The 18,385-nt window shown below is 39.4% G+C and overlaps 1 protein-coding gene across 2 annotated transcripts; it reads left to right on the top strand.

Annotated features, from left to right (window-relative positions):
* The first annotated feature begins 425 nt into the window (after positions 1–425).
* Positions 426–17,722, top strand: LOC311285412 (uncharacterized protein). 2 transcript variants are annotated; one of them, XM_084401051.1, is made up of 14 exons: positions 426–938; positions 1,488–1,608; positions 2,365–2,472; positions 3,160–3,196; positions 3,319–5,168; positions 5,313–5,340; positions 5,492–7,260; positions 7,344–7,392; positions 7,633–7,676; positions 10,081–10,123; positions 10,247–12,087; positions 12,244–12,280; positions 12,448–12,531; positions 12,633–17,722. In XM_084401051.1, the coding sequence occupies exons 1-14, from the start codon at positions 835–837 to the stop codon at positions 16,982–16,984; spliced, it is 10,467 nt and encodes a 3,488-aa protein (XP_084257177.1). In that variant the 5' UTR covers positions 426–834; the 3' UTR covers positions 16,985–17,722. The 2 variants fall into 2 exon arrangements, with proteins under 2 accessions (XP_084257177.1, XP_084257176.1); XM_084401050.1 differs by having other exon boundaries at positions 10,244–12,087.
* Positions 17,723–18,385: the final 663 nt, after the last annotated feature.

Below are 18,385 nucleotides of genomic sequence, written 5' to 3'. Positions count from 1 at the left end.
ATGCCTTTTCTAAAAAGGTTTCAAAAACATTAAATCATTTATTAAAAACACTCCAAAGTGGGAAACAATAACTGCCAAACGGAATTTATTATACATCTATTTAAATGTTAATATAATTTAAAATTAGAATAAATATTAATACATGTACCAAATGGTGGTTGTTGTATGACATCTTTTAGAGGAGCAAACTGAAATTAAAAATCTGTAGGCATAATATGAAATGTTAACATGAAATCGAGACAGTCTGAACCCAATTATTGTTGACAACTCTGTGTAGAGTACATCAACTTTTATTATATCCTTCAAAGTCAACTGTTACCGTTGGGATTAAATTGGTTAAAATAATTGTTGCATGCATACTTACACCTATACAATAATTATGACTCAATATTAAGTGTTATTAAATGGGTGTGACCTCGAATGTTCACGTGGGTTACAACAAAAAAAAACCTTTGGCGCCTCGTGGAGACTGGAAACAATATGTATTTGAGTTATCACTTGTAATTACATATTTTTTTTAATCGTTTGTGCTGCTTTTTTTTGACATATTCTGTAAATGCACGCGAGAAGGGGAACGAATGACGACGATAGATTTATTTTGGGGGGATCCGTCCTCAGTTTAGTCCATTTCCGCTCTACATAGGTGTTCTTCCTGGTTGTTGATTCCTATGTGAAAGTAGCAACATTTCGGCCATGAGCAAGTTCCAGTAGAATGCACGCGACGATTGGAAAAATCGCTCGATAGCGTTAAATCTATGTAGACGCGAGGGCGCTCTTTTTGCTGTCAAAGCATCTCATTTTGCGCTGGAGGATCCATGCAATGCAATATTCATTATGATTAAGTCCAAAATGCCCGAATGCTGTGCCGCAGCAAACTGCAAGCAGAGTGCGGACCAGTCCAACGTTTTCTTCTTTAGTTTCCCGCTGGATCCTGATCGGTGAGTGCAGCCTTTTGTGCGTAAATGCAGTCGCAATTTAATCAATGTTATTTTTTTTCTATTTATATTTTTATATAAGTACAGATTGAGCAAATTAGCTTTATTTGTTAGCTGGTTAGCTTCTGTCCCCCTTTGCAATGATTCATTGAATGCATTAAACCCGTATTTTCAGTTTAGGCTTATCATGTTGCTATCATTAATCTTTATGCAGTGATTTTTTTTTGCGAAGGTTTATTTTGTAGCTGGCAGTTAATAAGTCACATTTCGTGTTTCTTCAAAGTGATTGCTTCAACTTTTATGGGGTTACTGTAAGCAAACGAGTCCTGTGCACGTTCGCCATCATCAGGCCCTTCCCAAAATGGCAGGAATTTAATTCCCTCAGAATACGTTATTCTGTTTATGGCTCTATATGTGCTTTGCTGGTTTCATTTTGTGGTATTTGGTATTTTGTGACATCCATTAAACAAAAATGCTTTGTTTTAGTTGAGGTTTTTAATGTTAAAACATAATTTTTTACACTACTGCAGTAACCTTACCTCATATCTCTAGATGTAAACAATGGGTGGGTAACTGCCACAGACCAGATCTGGAGACCAAAACAGCTGAAGATTTACACAGGAACTTCAAATTGTGTTCAAAACATTTTGAGACATCAATGATATGTCAGCAAGTAAGTGAGCATTTTCTGTTATTTTTCGTATCTGGCATTATCTGCTTAATGTAGTGAACAAAACCAGTAAAATTTGTTTCCTAGTATTGACAAGTGTAGTGTTCACCAGTGGGCTGACATGTGTCTGTGCCCCCCCCCCCCCCAACAACAATTTTTGACATGTGGTCATATGTTTGTAAATGTAAAATTAAATTTCATACATGGTTATTAAAGTGAGTTTTGTGTGAAAGCAGATTTAATCAGGTCTAAATATAGCATGAATGTTGGTGAATTGCCCATGTTTGATACTACATTTATTTTGCTGAAGAGTTATTAGTGTTATCACCCAACATGATAGTAACTCTGCTACATGCTTTAGTGTAAGTTTTAGTGGCTAAACTAGATTTCAGTAAACATTGTATTTAAATGAAATACATTAAGATTGGTCTTATTTAAAAAAACATTTGTAAAATTTAGTTTGCTCTTCTAAGAATTTGACTGTTTCTTAAAATGGATAAAAGGTTCAGTTCATTCACAATATTACATTTGTTGATTGGTGCCTGCAAAATAAGACTCTTGAGAATGGGATGTTATTAAACTGATAATTGGTATGTCTTTTTTTTTCTTTTTCTTTTTTTATAAATTGCAGATTTTTATTCACATTTTATTTGAAATATAAATCATTCCCAAATAATAATCCCTGTCTCTGCCCCAACCCCATGTCAGAGTATACCCCTGTGTGGTGAAATGTATAAAACTCCTTTCTTTTTTTTTCAGGCCGATCTTAAGTCTGTTTTGAAGGATGATGCCATTCCTACTATATTTGATTTTGCATCTAACCAGGACAATGCACAAACTAGCAACAGAAAAAGGACAAGGGAGAAAGTGAGTCTCTGATTTACACTTCAGATTTACAATTTTATTTTTAACAGAATCTTATTAGTTATAAGTAAATCAGTAATGCTTGGTCTCTAGCAACTCCTGAAAAGAAAGATCTACCAAAATCTGGTAAGCCTAAAGATGATGTGAACTGTTCTGCATCGGACAGGTTTGAAAGAGTTTCTTTGTAAAGAGTGGTACAGTGAACCCAGCACATAGTAGCATCAAGTGGAGTTTCTGAGCTAAATGTTTTTGCATGCATTGCGTACTGAACTCTGCATAAGACTAATTTTCAGCATAATCTTACACAATACAGGCTTTTATGAAGCAACATAATATAATGGAGCAAACTACTCACCCTTTTTTGTTGATGCTCATAAAGTTAAATATGCAATGACAAGGTACACAAACACTTTGGGATTGAATTCTGTGTAGATTAATTACCATTTGAATGTAAATGTGATTCCACCGTTTCATGTAAATTAAATGTCATGCTTGTAATAGTTCTCAATGGTCCCTTAGCCAACAAGCATTTTATCATTTGTAGCTATCAGTAAAGAAATTTATTAGCTTTTTATTGTTACTATTAATTGTTTTTATTTGTCATGTCTACAATGTGTTATCTACACATTGTAGTGTTGACTTCAAACATTTAGCACATGATGATAACAAATTTTGTTTAATTTTTTTCAGACAGGAGATGGGCCAATTGTCACAAAGAAAACTAAAGGTAGATGATGCATTTCCATGTCAGCATCTTTTAATTCTCTCTTCTTTTTGTAATTACACAAACTAATTACCGGGGATTCTCTGCTCTTTTGTTTTTCTCTCTCTCCTTTTTTTGTTTTGAAGCTGCCACTGATAACTCAAACCCCTCTGTGACAGAGGTGGAAGTTAAAGTTGAGAGTGACTCAGCAGAGAACATTGAAGCTCAAAATCCTCCTGCACATGATGAATCAGAGGAGGATCCTGCTATTTCCAAAGCGAAGGAAACTTTGAAAGACTATTTCAAAGAGACGTTAGCCTTCACTGGATTCAGCATCGCCAACAATACATCTCTTAACTCTGTTAAGCCTTTGGGGAATGACCCAGCTGGGCCGCTTTCAGTCAATACCACATGTACAGAGAAGATCGACCAAAAAGAAGTGCTTAACTTGGGTGAAGATGTGATGCGTGAGGAGATCCGCAATAGCCTGCGCCTTGCACGCTTCTTTTCCATACTTCTCCAAGACAAAATAAACATTGAGGGCAAGGACCAGATTCCTTTGTTTATCCGCTCTGTCACAGGTGAAGGTTTCCCACAGAAACACCTCATGGGATTCCTTCCCTGTGATGTTGACTCTGACAGTCTGTTCCTAATGCTTATATCCGAGATCCGCAACAAGTGGGGCCTTCGAATGGAGCACTGCCGTGGCTTCACCTATCTGTCATCAGGTAGCATGTGTCAGAAGCTGAAGGATCTCGCCTGCAGGATGCTGAGGGATTTTCCACAGGTAGTTTTGTCCCCAAGTGAGCCCTACGCCTTCAACATGTGGTTGATTCGCTCCATGCCTATCCTTCCAATTCAAGACGTTGTTGATACTGTAGAGCAGGTCGCTGCCGTTATTAGGCAATCAGAAACTCTGGCGAAGAAACTTGATTCCAAGATCACCGCTTCATACAGCCACATCAAAGGTGAGGTGGACCGAGTCAAGGATTCTTGCCAGAACCATTGGGAATATGGCACAGATGCTTTCCAGACAATGCTTGATATCTTGGAGCCGCTTTTGAGCAGCATTGGAGAGATGTGCACCAGTGCCCTTTCAGATGTGGATGCAGATACTGTCGAAGTGCTTCTAAAGCTGAAAGAGAAACTGAAGAACTTTAATTTCATCATTACTCTTGTGGTCTTAAAGAACACTCTGTGTTGTGTAAGCATCCTGAACCCCAGCCTCAGGGGAATAATCAGCATCAGCAGCACTTTACAGTACACCATCTCAAACGCCTTAAAGCTTCTCACCAAACACATGCAGGAGATTGACATTTTTCACCGGAAGTGGTTCTCCGATGCATTGGGCAGAGCCAAGAAGTTGGGGGTGTCTGTCAATTTGCCAGTGGAGATGGTGACAAACGGTGATGGCACAGAGAAACCTCAAGCATCATTGGAGGATTACTACAGGGAAGCACTGAGCAAGAAGGTTTTGCAATACCTTGTTGATGAAGTCAAAAGAGTCCTTGGCACTGAAATGGCAAGAATCCTCAGATGGTTGTCATTGGTGCCCTCATATATGGCTGACCACAATTTTAGCATCCGCAAAGACAAAGTTGCTGATGCTAACCTGAATAACTTGGCTCGTCCTGACTCCTTTTATGATGAGCTGGGCTGTTGGGAAGTGAAATGGAGGCATGCTAGCAAGCGAAGGATTCTTCCCACTAGCGTGTTTGCGACCCTCAAGATCCCAGATATAGGCTTTTACCCAAATGTACAGAGCCTGTTGAGAGTGCTGGGCACCATCCCTTGTGTCCACGCAGATTCAGATGTGTATGGGCAGTACGACATGGTGCTGGACCGGTATCACACCTACATGAAAGAAGTACCGGTGGAAAAAAGACTGAGCAATATGGCCTTTGTTTATGTCAATCAAGATGTCCACTTTAGCATTGAGGAAATGGTGGAGGCGTATGTAAAGAAATATCCAGAAATCCTGCAGCTATTACAGGAGGTAAAGATATTTTTATTGACTATTTAAAAAAATATATATTTTTTACTTGTTATATTACATTTAATTACAGGAGATAATGGCAAAAACAAACTCAAATATATTTTGAACCTGCTGTTCACAATTTTTTTGTGTGTTTGTTTTTAGGATGATGTAATGGAAGTGCAACCATCAGGTAAAACGTTTTACTTCTGACTTATTTTTTTAAATGTTAACGTCGTCTTGTTTTCATAGCTCAAACAAGATTAAATTGAATTTGATTGAATTTTATATTGGATGCAGGTGTTGATTTTTATTAATCTTTTTTTTTTTTTTACCCCATACAGTTCCAGAAACCAGTACAAATGATGCTTCTAAAGAAGATACGGAAGAACAAAGAGAGATGACTTTAAATATGGACGTTGAGAGACCAAAACCACCCGAGTGTTCAGAAACTGATAAAGAGGCATTAAAATCTGCATTACAGGCTGCTGTCACTGCAGCATATAGCAGGCAAAGCAGACACACTCAGGGTGACCAAGATCAAGAAGTAGAATATGTGACCAAATCTGAGATGAATGAAGTCCTTAAAGTGTGTGAGGATGTTGTTAGGGATAGGATTCTTTCAGAGGTCAGAAATTCGTTCTTCTCCCTGTTTATCGACAGAGTTGTCAGATTTGGAGAGACTGACTACTTACCCATCTTCCTCAGATTTGTTGACAGTTTCGATGTCATGCGCCTTGAGCTTATGGGATTTGTCGAGGTTACTCTTGACACCGAGGCCATTTGCGAACGACTTTATGATGTTGTCACCAATGAGTGGAGTCTGGATTTAAGCTACTGCAGAGGTCAAGCTTACCTTGGCTCTGGTGAAGTGTCCTACAAGCTCAAGGCTTTTGCATGTAAAATACAGGAGAAGTATCCTCTTGCTATATGCACACACTGCTCATGTTACTCTTTCAATACCTGGTGGTCAAGGTCAGTTCCAGTAGCTGCAGTCATCAGAGCCATAGACACATTAGAGGAGATAGTGTCTTTTTTCCACAGCATGCCTGCCCTTGAGAAACAGTTAGATCAAGTCTTAGCCATAGGCCTAAGAGAGAGCTATGAGAAAATCCATGAGCTTCAAGGAAAATTCTGCTCTTCTTGGCTTGAAAAGCATGACTCTTACGAAGTCTTCGCTCAGATTCTGGAGCCTCTGGCAGATTGGCTAGAAAATATTGACAACTGTCAACCACAAAGATGGAGTTTGGCAGTATCCAACAGAGCCAAAAGACTACTTCAGTTAATTCGGGACTTTGACTTCATTGTGGCAATTGTTGCATTAAAGAATGCCTCATCCTTCACCAGAGAACTGAGTGCAGCGCTACAGAAAGACCATTTTAGTGCTGCCTCGCAGCTCAGCCAGATCAGCGGTATTGTGGCCACACTTAACCGAGTGAAGACCAACATCAAGGTTTTCCATCAGAACTGGTTTGATGAAGCTTGTTGTTTTGCTCAGAGTCTGGGTGTGCAGGTTAAAGTGCCTGATAGTGTGATTGTTCCAAGGGACAGCCTCTTGAAACCAGGTTCATACTACAAAGATGCAATGAGTGTCCCTTTAGTTGACCACCTGATAAACATGGTGAAAGATTATTTCTCTGATGACCACAAGGAGGCTCTCAACTTATTGTCCTTGGTCCCATCCTCTGTGACAATGAGCTATGTTTTTGAGACTCTTAAGTCAAAACCTCCATTGTACATTGGTGACCTTCCAGATCCTGACAATTTCTTCACGGAGCTGAGCTGCTGGAAAGTGAAGTGGAAAACGAAAGTGGTTAGTGTAACCATACCAGAGACCATTTTTCAGACTCTGCGTCTACCCCTTATGCAGTACTTTGCGAACATCAATACGTTGCTGAAGATTATGTGTGTGTTGCCGAGCACAGCTTTGGAATATTGTGGTGAGGTGAAGCGGCATAAAATGTATCAAAACTACTTGAACAACACCTCACCCATGGATAGATTGCCCTGTTTAGCCATGCTTCAGATCGGCACTGACTTTAACAGAGACCTAGACAGAATGGTTGCTCAGTGCTTAAAGCTTACTCCTAAGACGCTGGAGGGCATTTGCCTGGTAAGGATCAGTTTTGTAAAAAATTAGTTCTGTAAAATGTTTTATTTGCTTTCCAGATGTCTAATGTCCATTGTGCTCCACAGGACAAAGAATCCAAAACCCTAGGAAGGACTGCTGAAATAAAAACAGAAGGTATGTAATCTATGATTATTCTTAATGATTATGATCTAAATGTTTTTCCCTCTCTTTTGGGTAAGGGAAAAGTATTTGTGTGTGGGTGTATGTATATGCATACATGTATGCATGTTTATGATGTATACTTGTTTTACTGGTAGATAAGTTGTCCACATAAAGATCAATAACATGCATTAAGAAAATAGGGTGAATTTTCAGTTCATGCCAACTTTAATTCCCACTTTGCCAACATTGCAGATGACATCCACATGGATGAAGTAGAGAACAGGGACACTCTGCAGGTTTGTAAAGTTGCATTAATGATTATGTAGTATATCACCTCGTATTTTAAGTGGGTTTAGAGAAGAGTGTAGTTTGGTGATCTAGTTAAAAATCGTTTTGAACTATTTTGAGTAAAACATTGCCTCATATCATGTTATTTGTAGAGATCGACCGATATTGATTTTTATTTATAACCGATACCAATTATTTGCATGTTTTTGTGCCTGATAACAGATATATAGAACTGATATTTATTTATTGTTTATTTCTGTTTTTTTAAATAAAATATTTGATAAGGTAAACAAACGGGTAATGAATATAGCATGTAAAAATTCAGAATATTTTTATTTTTATTTATAACAACAGCATATTAACAACAGGAAAAATAAATTTGCTTAGTCTAATGTTTTCAAATGGAGAACATAAATAAGTGACAAGGGAGTCTATCAACCATAGGGAGTCTCTCACCATAAATATAAGCATTCGTTTTAAACTACATTTTTAAAAGGTTTATCTGTTGTTTGATAGGCTAAAGAGTGAAGAGTATGGAATACGCAAACATAGTCAGAAAAATAAACAAAACAGCTAATACATTTTCGCAGTTACTGAGTCCATCTCATCTGGCATGTTATCAGAATTATTAATAATGTTTTTGTCGGTCTAGATTATGAAATAGTCTCCCTGCTGACAGAGAGTTGTTTTTATCTGTGCTTTTACACAGAACGTCTCTCGTGGAGATATTTTATTTCCACAGAGCTGCAATTATTTAGAGGTTTATTAGCTAAATAAATGTTATATTTTAGATGTTAATATAATTCAAGGCGTTTTAAATGAATGGACCCAGTGAGTGAATGGCACTATGAACGTGACTTCACGAGACTAATGAAGAACGGAGAATAAAATTCAGCGCTTTTATTTCCAATATGCACCAGGCGCGGATTTATGATTGACTGGTGGCCCACCAAATCAGATTAATAAAAACAATTAAAATTTTTAATTTTAATAATAATAATAATAATGAATTAATAAATAATTTCATTTTAATAGTTTCCTGAGGACATTTATGTACAGTAGCTACAAAAAATAGCTACAAAAGAAAAATATTATGTCGGCAAATCACGTGTCAGTCCAGTGATGCTATCACGCAACACTGCTCTCCGTGCGCGCACTGACTTAACGTTGTGATAGTCTAAATGCGAGTCGCGTGACAGACAGATGACCTTCAGGTTTAAAGCAGGCGGGAGGGCTGACTGACATGAGTACAAGGCATAGGCCTATTTAAATTCACTACCGAAGTACCGATCTGCTACATAGGTGTAATTTGCGGGTGGGACATGTCCCCACCACTTTTTGCCAGGGTCGATATTGTCCCCACCACTTTTTAAAACATCTCGCGGCACGAATGTACCAATTCTACAAATAAATAAAACATCTCCAGTTAACTGGCAGAGCATTCATTTAGTTCGTTTTTTTTAAATAAGAAACGATCTAGCGCTGAAATGTGTTTTTTAAATCAAGTGATCAAAGTGCTCGTTGCCGCTGCGATCAGTGGCGCGGATACAGTGTTTTCTCATTTGGCTCGCGCACACACCGCACTGTCTTCATTCGGTGCTTCAATCCGTTGCGGATACTCTCTATTCGTTCTGGTGAAATCACAAAACATAATGCACACAAACGTGTCCCTGCTTGATATACAACCACTGATGAACATAATCGGTTTTGATGAGAAGAAAAAAAACTATACGAGAAAAAAAAAACTATACGAGTGCGGATTAGAACCCAGAACCTTTGACACGATTGGCAAAAGTTCTACCACTGGACCATTAAGGTATACGTTGTTCAAATAGGATCTAATCTATGTATTTATTCAAACGAAAATTCTCGGCACTGACAACATATATTAGGCTACATCTCATTAAACAACAAATTAAACCCCATGTAGCCTACTATTTAAATCGATTGCTCGACATGTTATTGTACATATATCTGATTTAGCAAAGTTACGCCACTGGGCTTGTATAAGCTTAAAAAACCGAGGCCCACCTATTAATGATGTTCTGTATCCGCCACTGACATGCACTCATTCATGGCTGTTTTAATTCATGTAAAGTTTCGTCTTTATTGGGACATTACTTGATGGATTATGTGAGTCAAGTTTATTAATTAAGGGATGCAAGTTATTTTACCTTTGTACACCGTTGTTGGCTCGGCTTCCCTCAGACGCTGTGCTGTAATGGCGGTCTTGCGCGGCATTCTCAAACCGGCCATAAGATGGCAGTGAATTTATCGGTGAATCTGATATTACAAAACCGATACCCAATTATGGGAAAATGCTTAAATATCGATAAACTGATATATCGGTCGATCTCTAGTTATTAGTTTATTGCTTTTTTCAGCTTTATTCACAAGTACTTCTTTTCACAGGACAAAGACTCCAGAATACTAGTGGTGAATTCTGAGATAACAGGTAGTGGTTTGTAATTTTTGGGACTGGCTTTTCATTTAAATCCTTGATGTGTCATTAATGTAATATTTGTTTCATTTAAACTTGTACATTATCTAAAATAATGTTTACCCTGCCTTCTAGAAGCAGATATCCACAAAAAGGGAGCAGAGAGCATAGAGACTCAGCAGCAGTCTGAAAACATAGAAGTAGTTGCTGAGGACCAGCATGTAAAGGTTAAAGATGTGGAGCAGGTTGTGGATGAGAATGGATGTTCTGATGAACCAACAGATAACATAAGGAACTGTGAAGAAGTCTTCAAACAGGCAGCCATACTTGCAAGGAGAAACTGCTCGTGGATCGACCTTAACAAACCAGAGCAAGATGCTGTTGTACAGAAACTTGCCTCATGTCATTGGGTACAGAAGGAAGGGGCATCATTTTCAGAAGGGGAAATGCTACAAAGTATTGTGAAGGCCATACGAGAAACAATCCTCACTGAAGTTCAGGACTCTCCTTTCTTTTCCATCATCACTGATAGAGCAATCTCAGTGGGCGCGGCAAAGTTCCTACCACTCTTTGTTAGATATGTAAATGACTGCATTCCTAAAGTGGAGCTCATAGGTTTTCTGCCCTTTGATGAAAGCTCTGATCTGGATCTGCAAGCTAAAGCTCTTTCAACCACACTTGAGGATGAGTGGGGACTTCAGATGGGCTGCTGTCGTGGCCAGTCCATCATGTGCATTGGTACGGGGAGCCAAAGTCTCAGGAAGATGGCTTTGGGCTTTTTAGAGACTTATCCGTTAGCTGTGAACACTCCCAGTGAGTCTTGTGGACTTGCCTACTGGCTGGCTTTAAGCCTACAGAATGCCTACATTACAAAGGTTTTAGAGACAGCTGAGGATCTGCTACAGTTTTTTGACCAGTCACCCAAATTAGAAAGTGAGCTTGCCAAAACCATGGATGGGCTTCTGAATACCCCACGGGAAGCACTTGCAGAGATCCCAGAGACCTGCTTGTCTAGATGGAAAAAGAGAGAAGACTTTTTCGATATTCTGGTGGACATGCTAGAGGGAGCTCTGAACTGCTTAGATTCTGTGAGCACCAACTCCAGTGGGTCATGGAGTAGTAGCATGTCACTGCATTCTCAGACCCTGTGTACAGCTATTAGACGGGTCGAATTTGTCATTCCCTTAGTGATCTTGAAGAACGCCTGCGCTCCCTTGAGGAACTGCAGCACTGTGTTTCGCTGCGGAAACCCTGCTGACATTATTTGTGAGCTTGAGAAGATTATGCCAATAATAGATTCTCTTAGCAAAATGTTGGACAATGTGAGTGCAGTGCATTCTACCTGGTTTGAGGAGGCTGTGGAGCTTTCAACTAAGGTTACAGGATTGCTGTCATATGCAGAATCTGTTAGTAGCTATGATTCACCCGAAGCGTTCTACATGGAAGCAGTTAGCTTACCAGTTCTTAATGGTTTGATTGAAGAAATGAAGTTTAACTTCTCAGAGAATCACCTAAAAGCCCTGAAAGTGTTGTCCCTTCTGCCAACGTGCAACCCTCTTCCCATTCTCCCAGAATCCAAAGATAAACTGCACACAATATACCTGAGTGATCTCCCTGAGCCAGAAACAGTTGAAGAAGACATCAACACCTGGGCCACAGTATGGAGGGAGAAATATCAAGATGTTTGTCCTCCCACCTCCATCTCTGAGTCTCTGCTCCATAATGAAGCCAAAAACCTTCCAAACATTGCTACCCTTCTTAAGCTTGTGGCTGTGTTGCCTAGCATTAGCATGGAGTGCGATCTAATGAAGACAACCCTAAATGCCTTGAGGATCTTACTTAGAGATGGTATCTTCAGCAGAGGCAGCAAGACTGATGCAGTCATGCTTCTTATGCATCGCCAGACACTACAGAGCCTGGAGGAGGTGATTGAGAAATGCGTGGATGGTGATCCGGAAAGTCATCAGTTTCTTGCTCAGGTATGGTAAATTTCTTAGTCTTTATACTGTTATAATTCATTGTATTCAGTGTATTTTGCTGTACCTTCTTATTAGTATTATAAGATAACTGATAAATAAATAATGTTCCTGAAAACCCTGTTCTGTTTTATTTTCTGATTGTATTTAAACATGTAGGTAAAAGCAATAGTTAATCACCTGAGAATGGAAGGTGGTAAGTAAAACTAATTACTCTAAAAAAATAAATATGCAAGTAGAAAAATGAATTATTGATATGGTAGTTGAACAGTTGTTTTTTGAGTAGCTGAAATGGGCCCTCAAAGTATTGTAATAAGCTGTTGTGTTTTTTATTCTGACACACTCTTTCCTGTCCTTTCTCAGAGGTGATTGCCATGGCTCCACAGGAGATGGCTGTGGATACAAATGGTTCTGGTTATCCACAAGAGGCAAAGGATGCTGGAATCGGTCAGTAATACTAAATGAGAAGTATTAGTGATAACTTTAGGTACATGAATATAAATCATCTCTGTTTTTTCTCACACAATCATGTCTCCTATTTTGTTTAGATGTTAAAACTGTTGTTCCTGAGGAAATTCCAGTAGAAACCAGTGAAATAGAAAGGGCTGAAGAAATACACATCATAAGTACACCTGACCAGCCATCATCTTTAAAGCTCATCAGTTCAGACAAAACTACAACTGCAGCTCAAGTCATCCCTGCTTGCAGCTCTCTGCCGACCAGCACAACTGACCAACCAACAGAATCTGTCCAAGATGCCACTATGCAAACCACAACAGTAGAACATGATAGAAGTGATCAACTGATCGCACTTGTTCAAGATGTAAATGATAGGTCTGAAGTAATTGATCAGTGTGGAATTGGTCTGCTAGTAACAGGAGATCAAATTGTAACTAATCAAGGTGTAACTGAGCAGTCTATTGAAGAACAGCCAGTTAGCATTGTTCAGTTAGTATCAGTTGACCAAAGTGAAACTGAGCAACCCATGGAAGTTGATCAGTTTGTAGCAACAGAACCAATTGAAGCAGACAAGCCAGCAACAGAGAAACCAAGTGATTCATCTATAAATGCTCAAGATGAAGGTTGTCACACAGTAACAGGGTTAGCAGATGGTCAGTTAATAGAGGATCAGACTGAATCTGTTCAGCTCATTGCAGTTGATTACAGTGTAAATGATCAGTTGGTGTCAGTAGATCAAAGTGAAACTGATGAAGTCATGGAAATTGAAGATCAAGTTGGAAATGACCGAAAAGCAACAGGGGAACAACGTGTAGTTGAGCAGTTGACAGTTAGTTCTGTTGAAACTGGTCAGTCTACAGTAAAAGGTCAGGATGAGGGTAAAACTGGTCAGTTGGTACCAGGGGATCAAATTGAATCTCATGAATTTGAGGCTGTTGATTGCTCTCAAGATGAACATTCTACAGCATCAGGTCAGGGTGAAACTGATCAGTCAGTAACCAAAGATCAGACTGTAAATTGTCAGTTCATGTCAGATGGCCAATTTGAAATGAATTTGTCAGTAGTAGAAAGTCAAGATGAGGCTGGTCAGAAAGAAACTGGGTTAGCAAATGAAGGTGAGTTAATACCAGGGGATCAAAGTGAATCTAATCAGCTCATGGTAGTTGAATCTGGAAATGAACAGTCCTTAACAGCAGATCAAAGTGTAACTGGTCAGTCAGAAATAGTAGATCCAAGTGTAACTCATCAGTTCATGGTAAAGGGTCAAGATGATACTGCTCAGATAGAAACCAGGTTTCCAAGTGAAGGTGAAACTAGTCAGTTAGTATCAGGAGATCAAAGTGGATCTGATCAGCTTATGGTTGTTGACTCTGGAAATGAACAGTCCTTAACTGCAGATCAAAGTGTAACGGGTCAGTCAGAAATAGTAGATCTAAGTGTAACTCAACAGTTCATGGTAGTTGGTCAAGTTGAAAACGATCATTCTGTAGTAGAGGGTCAAGATGACGCTGCTCAGACAGAAAATGTCTTTCCAAGTGAAGGTGAAACTAGTCAGTTAGTATCAGGAGATCAAAGTGGATCCGATCAGCTTATGGTTGTTGACCCTGGAAATGAACAGTCCTTAACAGCAGATCAAAGTGTAACGGGTCAGTCAGAAATAGTAGATCCGAGTATAACTCAACAGTTCATGGTAGTTGGTCAAGATGAAAACGATTATTCTGTAGTAGAGGGTCAAGATGATGCTGCTCAGACAGAAAATGGCTTTCCAAATGAAGGTGAAACTAGTCAGTTAGTATCAGGAGATCAAAGTGGATCCGATCAGCTCATGGTACTTGACTCTGGAAATGATCAGTCCTTAACAGCAGATCAAAGTGTAACTGGTCAATCAGAAATAGTACATCCAAGTGTAACTGAACAGTTCATGGTAGTCGGTCAAGTTGAAAATGATCATTCTTTAGTAGAGGGTCAAGATGACACTGCTCAGACAGAAAACGGGTTTCCAAGTGAAGGTGAAACTAGTCAGTTAGTATCAGGAGATCAAAGTAGATCTGATCAGCTCATGGTAGATGATGACTCTGGAAATGATCAGTCTGGAACTGAAGATCAAGATGTAACCTGTCAGTCAGTAACAGAAGATCAAAGTGTACCTGATCAGTTCATAGCAGTTGGTCAAGTTGAGTCAGATCAGTCTATAGTTGATGGTAAAAGTGAAGCCGGTCAGACAGAAACTGTATTTCCAAATGAAGTTGGAACTAGTCAGTTAATTTTGGGGGATCAATGTAGATCAATGCAGTTCATGGTAGTTGACTCTGGAAAGGATCAGTCTGTAATAGCTGATCAAGGTGGAACTGGTCAGTCTATATTACCAAATGAAGTTGGAACTAGTCAGCTAGTTTTGGGGGAACAATGTGGCTCTGATCAGCTCATGGTAGTTGAGTCTGGAAATGATCAGTCTGTAACTGCAGATCAAAGTAGAACTGGACTGTCATCAGCAGATCAAACTGTAACTGATGCATTTGTGGAAGATGCAACTCATCAGCCTATAGTAGAAGATCAAAGTGGGTCTGGGTTAGCAGATAATGTTGGAACTTGGCAGGTAGCATCAGGGGAACAAAGTAGAACTGATCAGCTTGTGGCAGATGTACCCTGTGGAAATAATCAGTCTGTAGCAGAAGCTCAAGGTGGAACTGTTCTTGCAACTGCATTGAATCAGAGTGTACCAGATCAGTCTGTGGAACTTAGTCAAGTTGGAACTGACCAGATAGTACCAGGGAATCAAAGTGAAATTGATCAGTTTGGCCCTGACCAGCCTAAAGTAGCTGCAGAAGGTGGCACAAATCAGTTCAATTCAGCGGCTCCAGATGGCTCAGACCAAGAAACTGCGGCAGTACACGTTTGCCTTTATCGGCCCTCTGCAATAACTCAGAGTGATACTGACCGCTGCACACCTGTTTCCCCTGAGGATATTACTGATCATCCCATAGCAGCAGAATCAGAAGGCACAGACCAGTCTGAAGTAAAGGCTCATGATGGTGCAGACCAAGTAATTACCCTGGATAGCACTGGACCTGAAAAAATAGTTTTTACCCCCTACAATGCTGATGCTCGAGAGGAATTGCTCAAAGAACTATGTAACATAAAATTCTTTTCCATATTTACTGAAGAAGAGTTTGCAATTGATGGCCAACTGTACATTCCTGTAGGAATACACTACCTTGACAAGCAAGACATTCAGAGTGAAAATATATTAGCATTTATCCCCCTTTCCACAAGTATTGCTTCATTTGTTGATACTCTCACCATTGTCCTGTCTGAGAAGTGGGGTTTGAACTTGGCACTCTGTAGAAGTCAAACCTTGGCAAGAACAGGTGCCTCACTCTCTCAGATGACACAGGCTTCAGCTTTGCTTTCCCAGAGACTCCCTCATGCTTTCAGTTTCCCGAACCCTGTAACTCTGAAGTCTTTGCTAGCCAGTTTGTCCTCCCTGAGAGAGATAACTCAGAGTTTTGAGTGCTTAGAGCAGCTGTTTATGTGGTTCTCTGAGGATGTTCAACGACGGGTAAGACTAGAGGATGCTGTTGTACATTTGTTCCAAAAGGACGAAAGGAAAGCCAGTGAGCTGAAAGCCAAGATCAGCAGCAATCAATTGGCATTGAGTCATGAGGTTCTGGAAATTACTACAGACATTCTAGAGGCCATCATCCTTTGCTTGAATGAGATGAAAGGAAACCAAGATAATGAGGCAACTACAGCACATGCCCAGAGCTTCCTTTCTGCTGTCCAAAACTTTGATTTCATATTGACAGTTGTAATTATGAAAAACATCTTGAGCCTCACCAAAAACCTAAGTCTGAGTCTTCAGGGAAATTCCTATGACGTGTATCAAGCTGTAAACCGCCTGTCTGATCTCCTGCCCTCGCTCAATGAAATGAAGAACAGTATTGACATGCACCATCAAACCTGGTTTCAAGAGGCAGTTGCACTAGCTTCTAAGCTGCAGGTACCGTCACTACAACCACCCTTAAATGTGCACTACAGAGAGGACCTCAGTAAAGGGGCCATCGAGCACTATATTGCTGAGGTGGAAGGGATCTCCCAGGATGTTCTGTCTGCTCTTCACTGCTTGCAGGTTGTGCCTTATGTCATGTCAAACGTGGAGGGATGCTGCAAGGACACTGAGTTTGTCAAGGTGTTTCAAGATGACTTACCTGACCTACACTCCTTCCACAATGAGCTGCAGAGGTGGAGGGACAGGTGGCAAGATCCTACTCCCACTCATCAACACCTACCCGACACTGTTCTTGGAACTCTCAAAGTTTCTGACGTCCAGTTATTTCCCAACATTTCAACCATCCTTAGGCTCCTGGCAGTCCTGCCCTTCTCCAGCATGCACAGTAGCTTCAGACAGGGAAAGATGAAATCTGAGCTGTACCCTCTGTAGTAGATTTGACTTAACTTCCCCCAAACAAGCTCTCCATTAGGTTGTCATACACTGCTGAAACTTCAGACTGTCCCTCTGTATTCTCTAAACTGTAGATCACATCTGATTGTAGGTTTCAGTATGTTTATTTTATTACTTCATAATTATGAATTAGACCTGTACACTTTAAGTATAATCACATAATGGTTTTATTGATGTTTTGTCTTTTTTATTTTCCTTTTACGTAAGTGGCATGGAAAAAGAGGACTGCCAATTTGGACCAATGTCTTGCCAAAAAAAAAAAAAAAAGAAGAGAATAGGATGCCCTTGGGGGGGCCTTACTGCTTTGTGCCTTTATGCAAAAACCCTACATAACTCTGAATCACAAGACAAAAAGTCTGGATGGACGCTTTCAGACCAGACTTTCTGGAAATTTCCTAATGTCTTCAGGAACTTTTAAAGACTTCAAATCATGTAAATCCTCTGAGATGCATTGGGGGGTTAAGAAAATCATGTTTTATCACAATAAATTATGATGGTTGTGTTATACTGTCAAAATGTCATCCCACGGCACAAACTAAAAATGTATCATTGGATACTTGGATAACCCTGTATCATTATGCGTGTTACAAATGTTGATTTGTTTGCAGTTTTCTTTAGATGAATGGATTTTTCTGTAAACATTTCTCCCAGAAGCCCTCCTCATGAAGGAAGCATTCATATATATTTGACTAAAATAAATAAAATCATTGAAAAGAAGCAGTGTTTTATCTGAATCTCTGCTCAATTCAAAGTCAAAACATTTCAAGTTGTCCACAAGATGGCAGTGTACACCTTTCAAAGTTTGGGGACTACTTGTGGGTAAGTATTTCATTTCTGTATTCTTTTTGTTTAGCTTTTTGCCCCAAGACTTTTTTTCTTATGATTTTTCCTGCATTATAGAAACTAATTTAACTGTATAATTGTTTTAATGATTTGAATAATTGGCCATTTATATAAAATTGCATAAAAAAAAAAATGGAACATTAATGAAGTTTGTTATTGGTGCAGTATTGTGGTGGCAGTTAACAGTTGATGTCATTAGCTGGTAGTGCAGTCTGTTCAAATATTTATTTAGTTCCTTGTTTTAATTGCTTTAGTCATATTAATACATAGCTTAAAAAAAAAAAAAAAAAAACTATCAAGGATATAAAGACTAAGGAGAAGAATCCTGCTTCTGTTTACCATTTCCTGTCAGTGTCCTCTACTCTCCCACTGAGTCAAAGGTAGTTAATGATTAATGTCTTCACTTTTTAATGCCGTTTTCTAAGAGTTCAGGCTTTTCACAAAGTAGCTTTGACCCCCTGTAGCCTATCGATGATTTGCAGCCATTCTTTAGTCCTTTGGTTCATAGACTGCAGATCCATCATAGAATATTGTTTT

This window comes from Rutilus rutilus (assembly GCF_951802725.1).
Source record: "Rutilus rutilus genome assembly, chromosome: 25".
Lineage (NCBI taxonomy): Eukaryota > Metazoa > Chordata > Actinopteri > Cypriniformes > Leuciscidae > Rutilus > Rutilus rutilus.
This window is presented reverse-complemented; position numbering and strand designations above follow the sequence as displayed.

Coding starts and splice junctions, on each gene's coding strand:
- LOC311285412 (XM_084401050.1), top strand. CDS start 835: ATGATTAAGTCCAAAATGCCCGAATGCTGTGCCGCAGCAAACTGCAAG. Junction 939..1,487: donor TTCCCGCTGGATCCTGATCG/GTGAGTGCAGCC, acceptor TCATATCTCTAG/ATGTAAACAATGGGTGGGTA. Junction 12,532..12,632: donor GGCAAAGGATGCTGGAATCG/GTCAGTAATACT, acceptor TATTTTGTTTAG/ATGTTAAAACTGTTGTTCCT.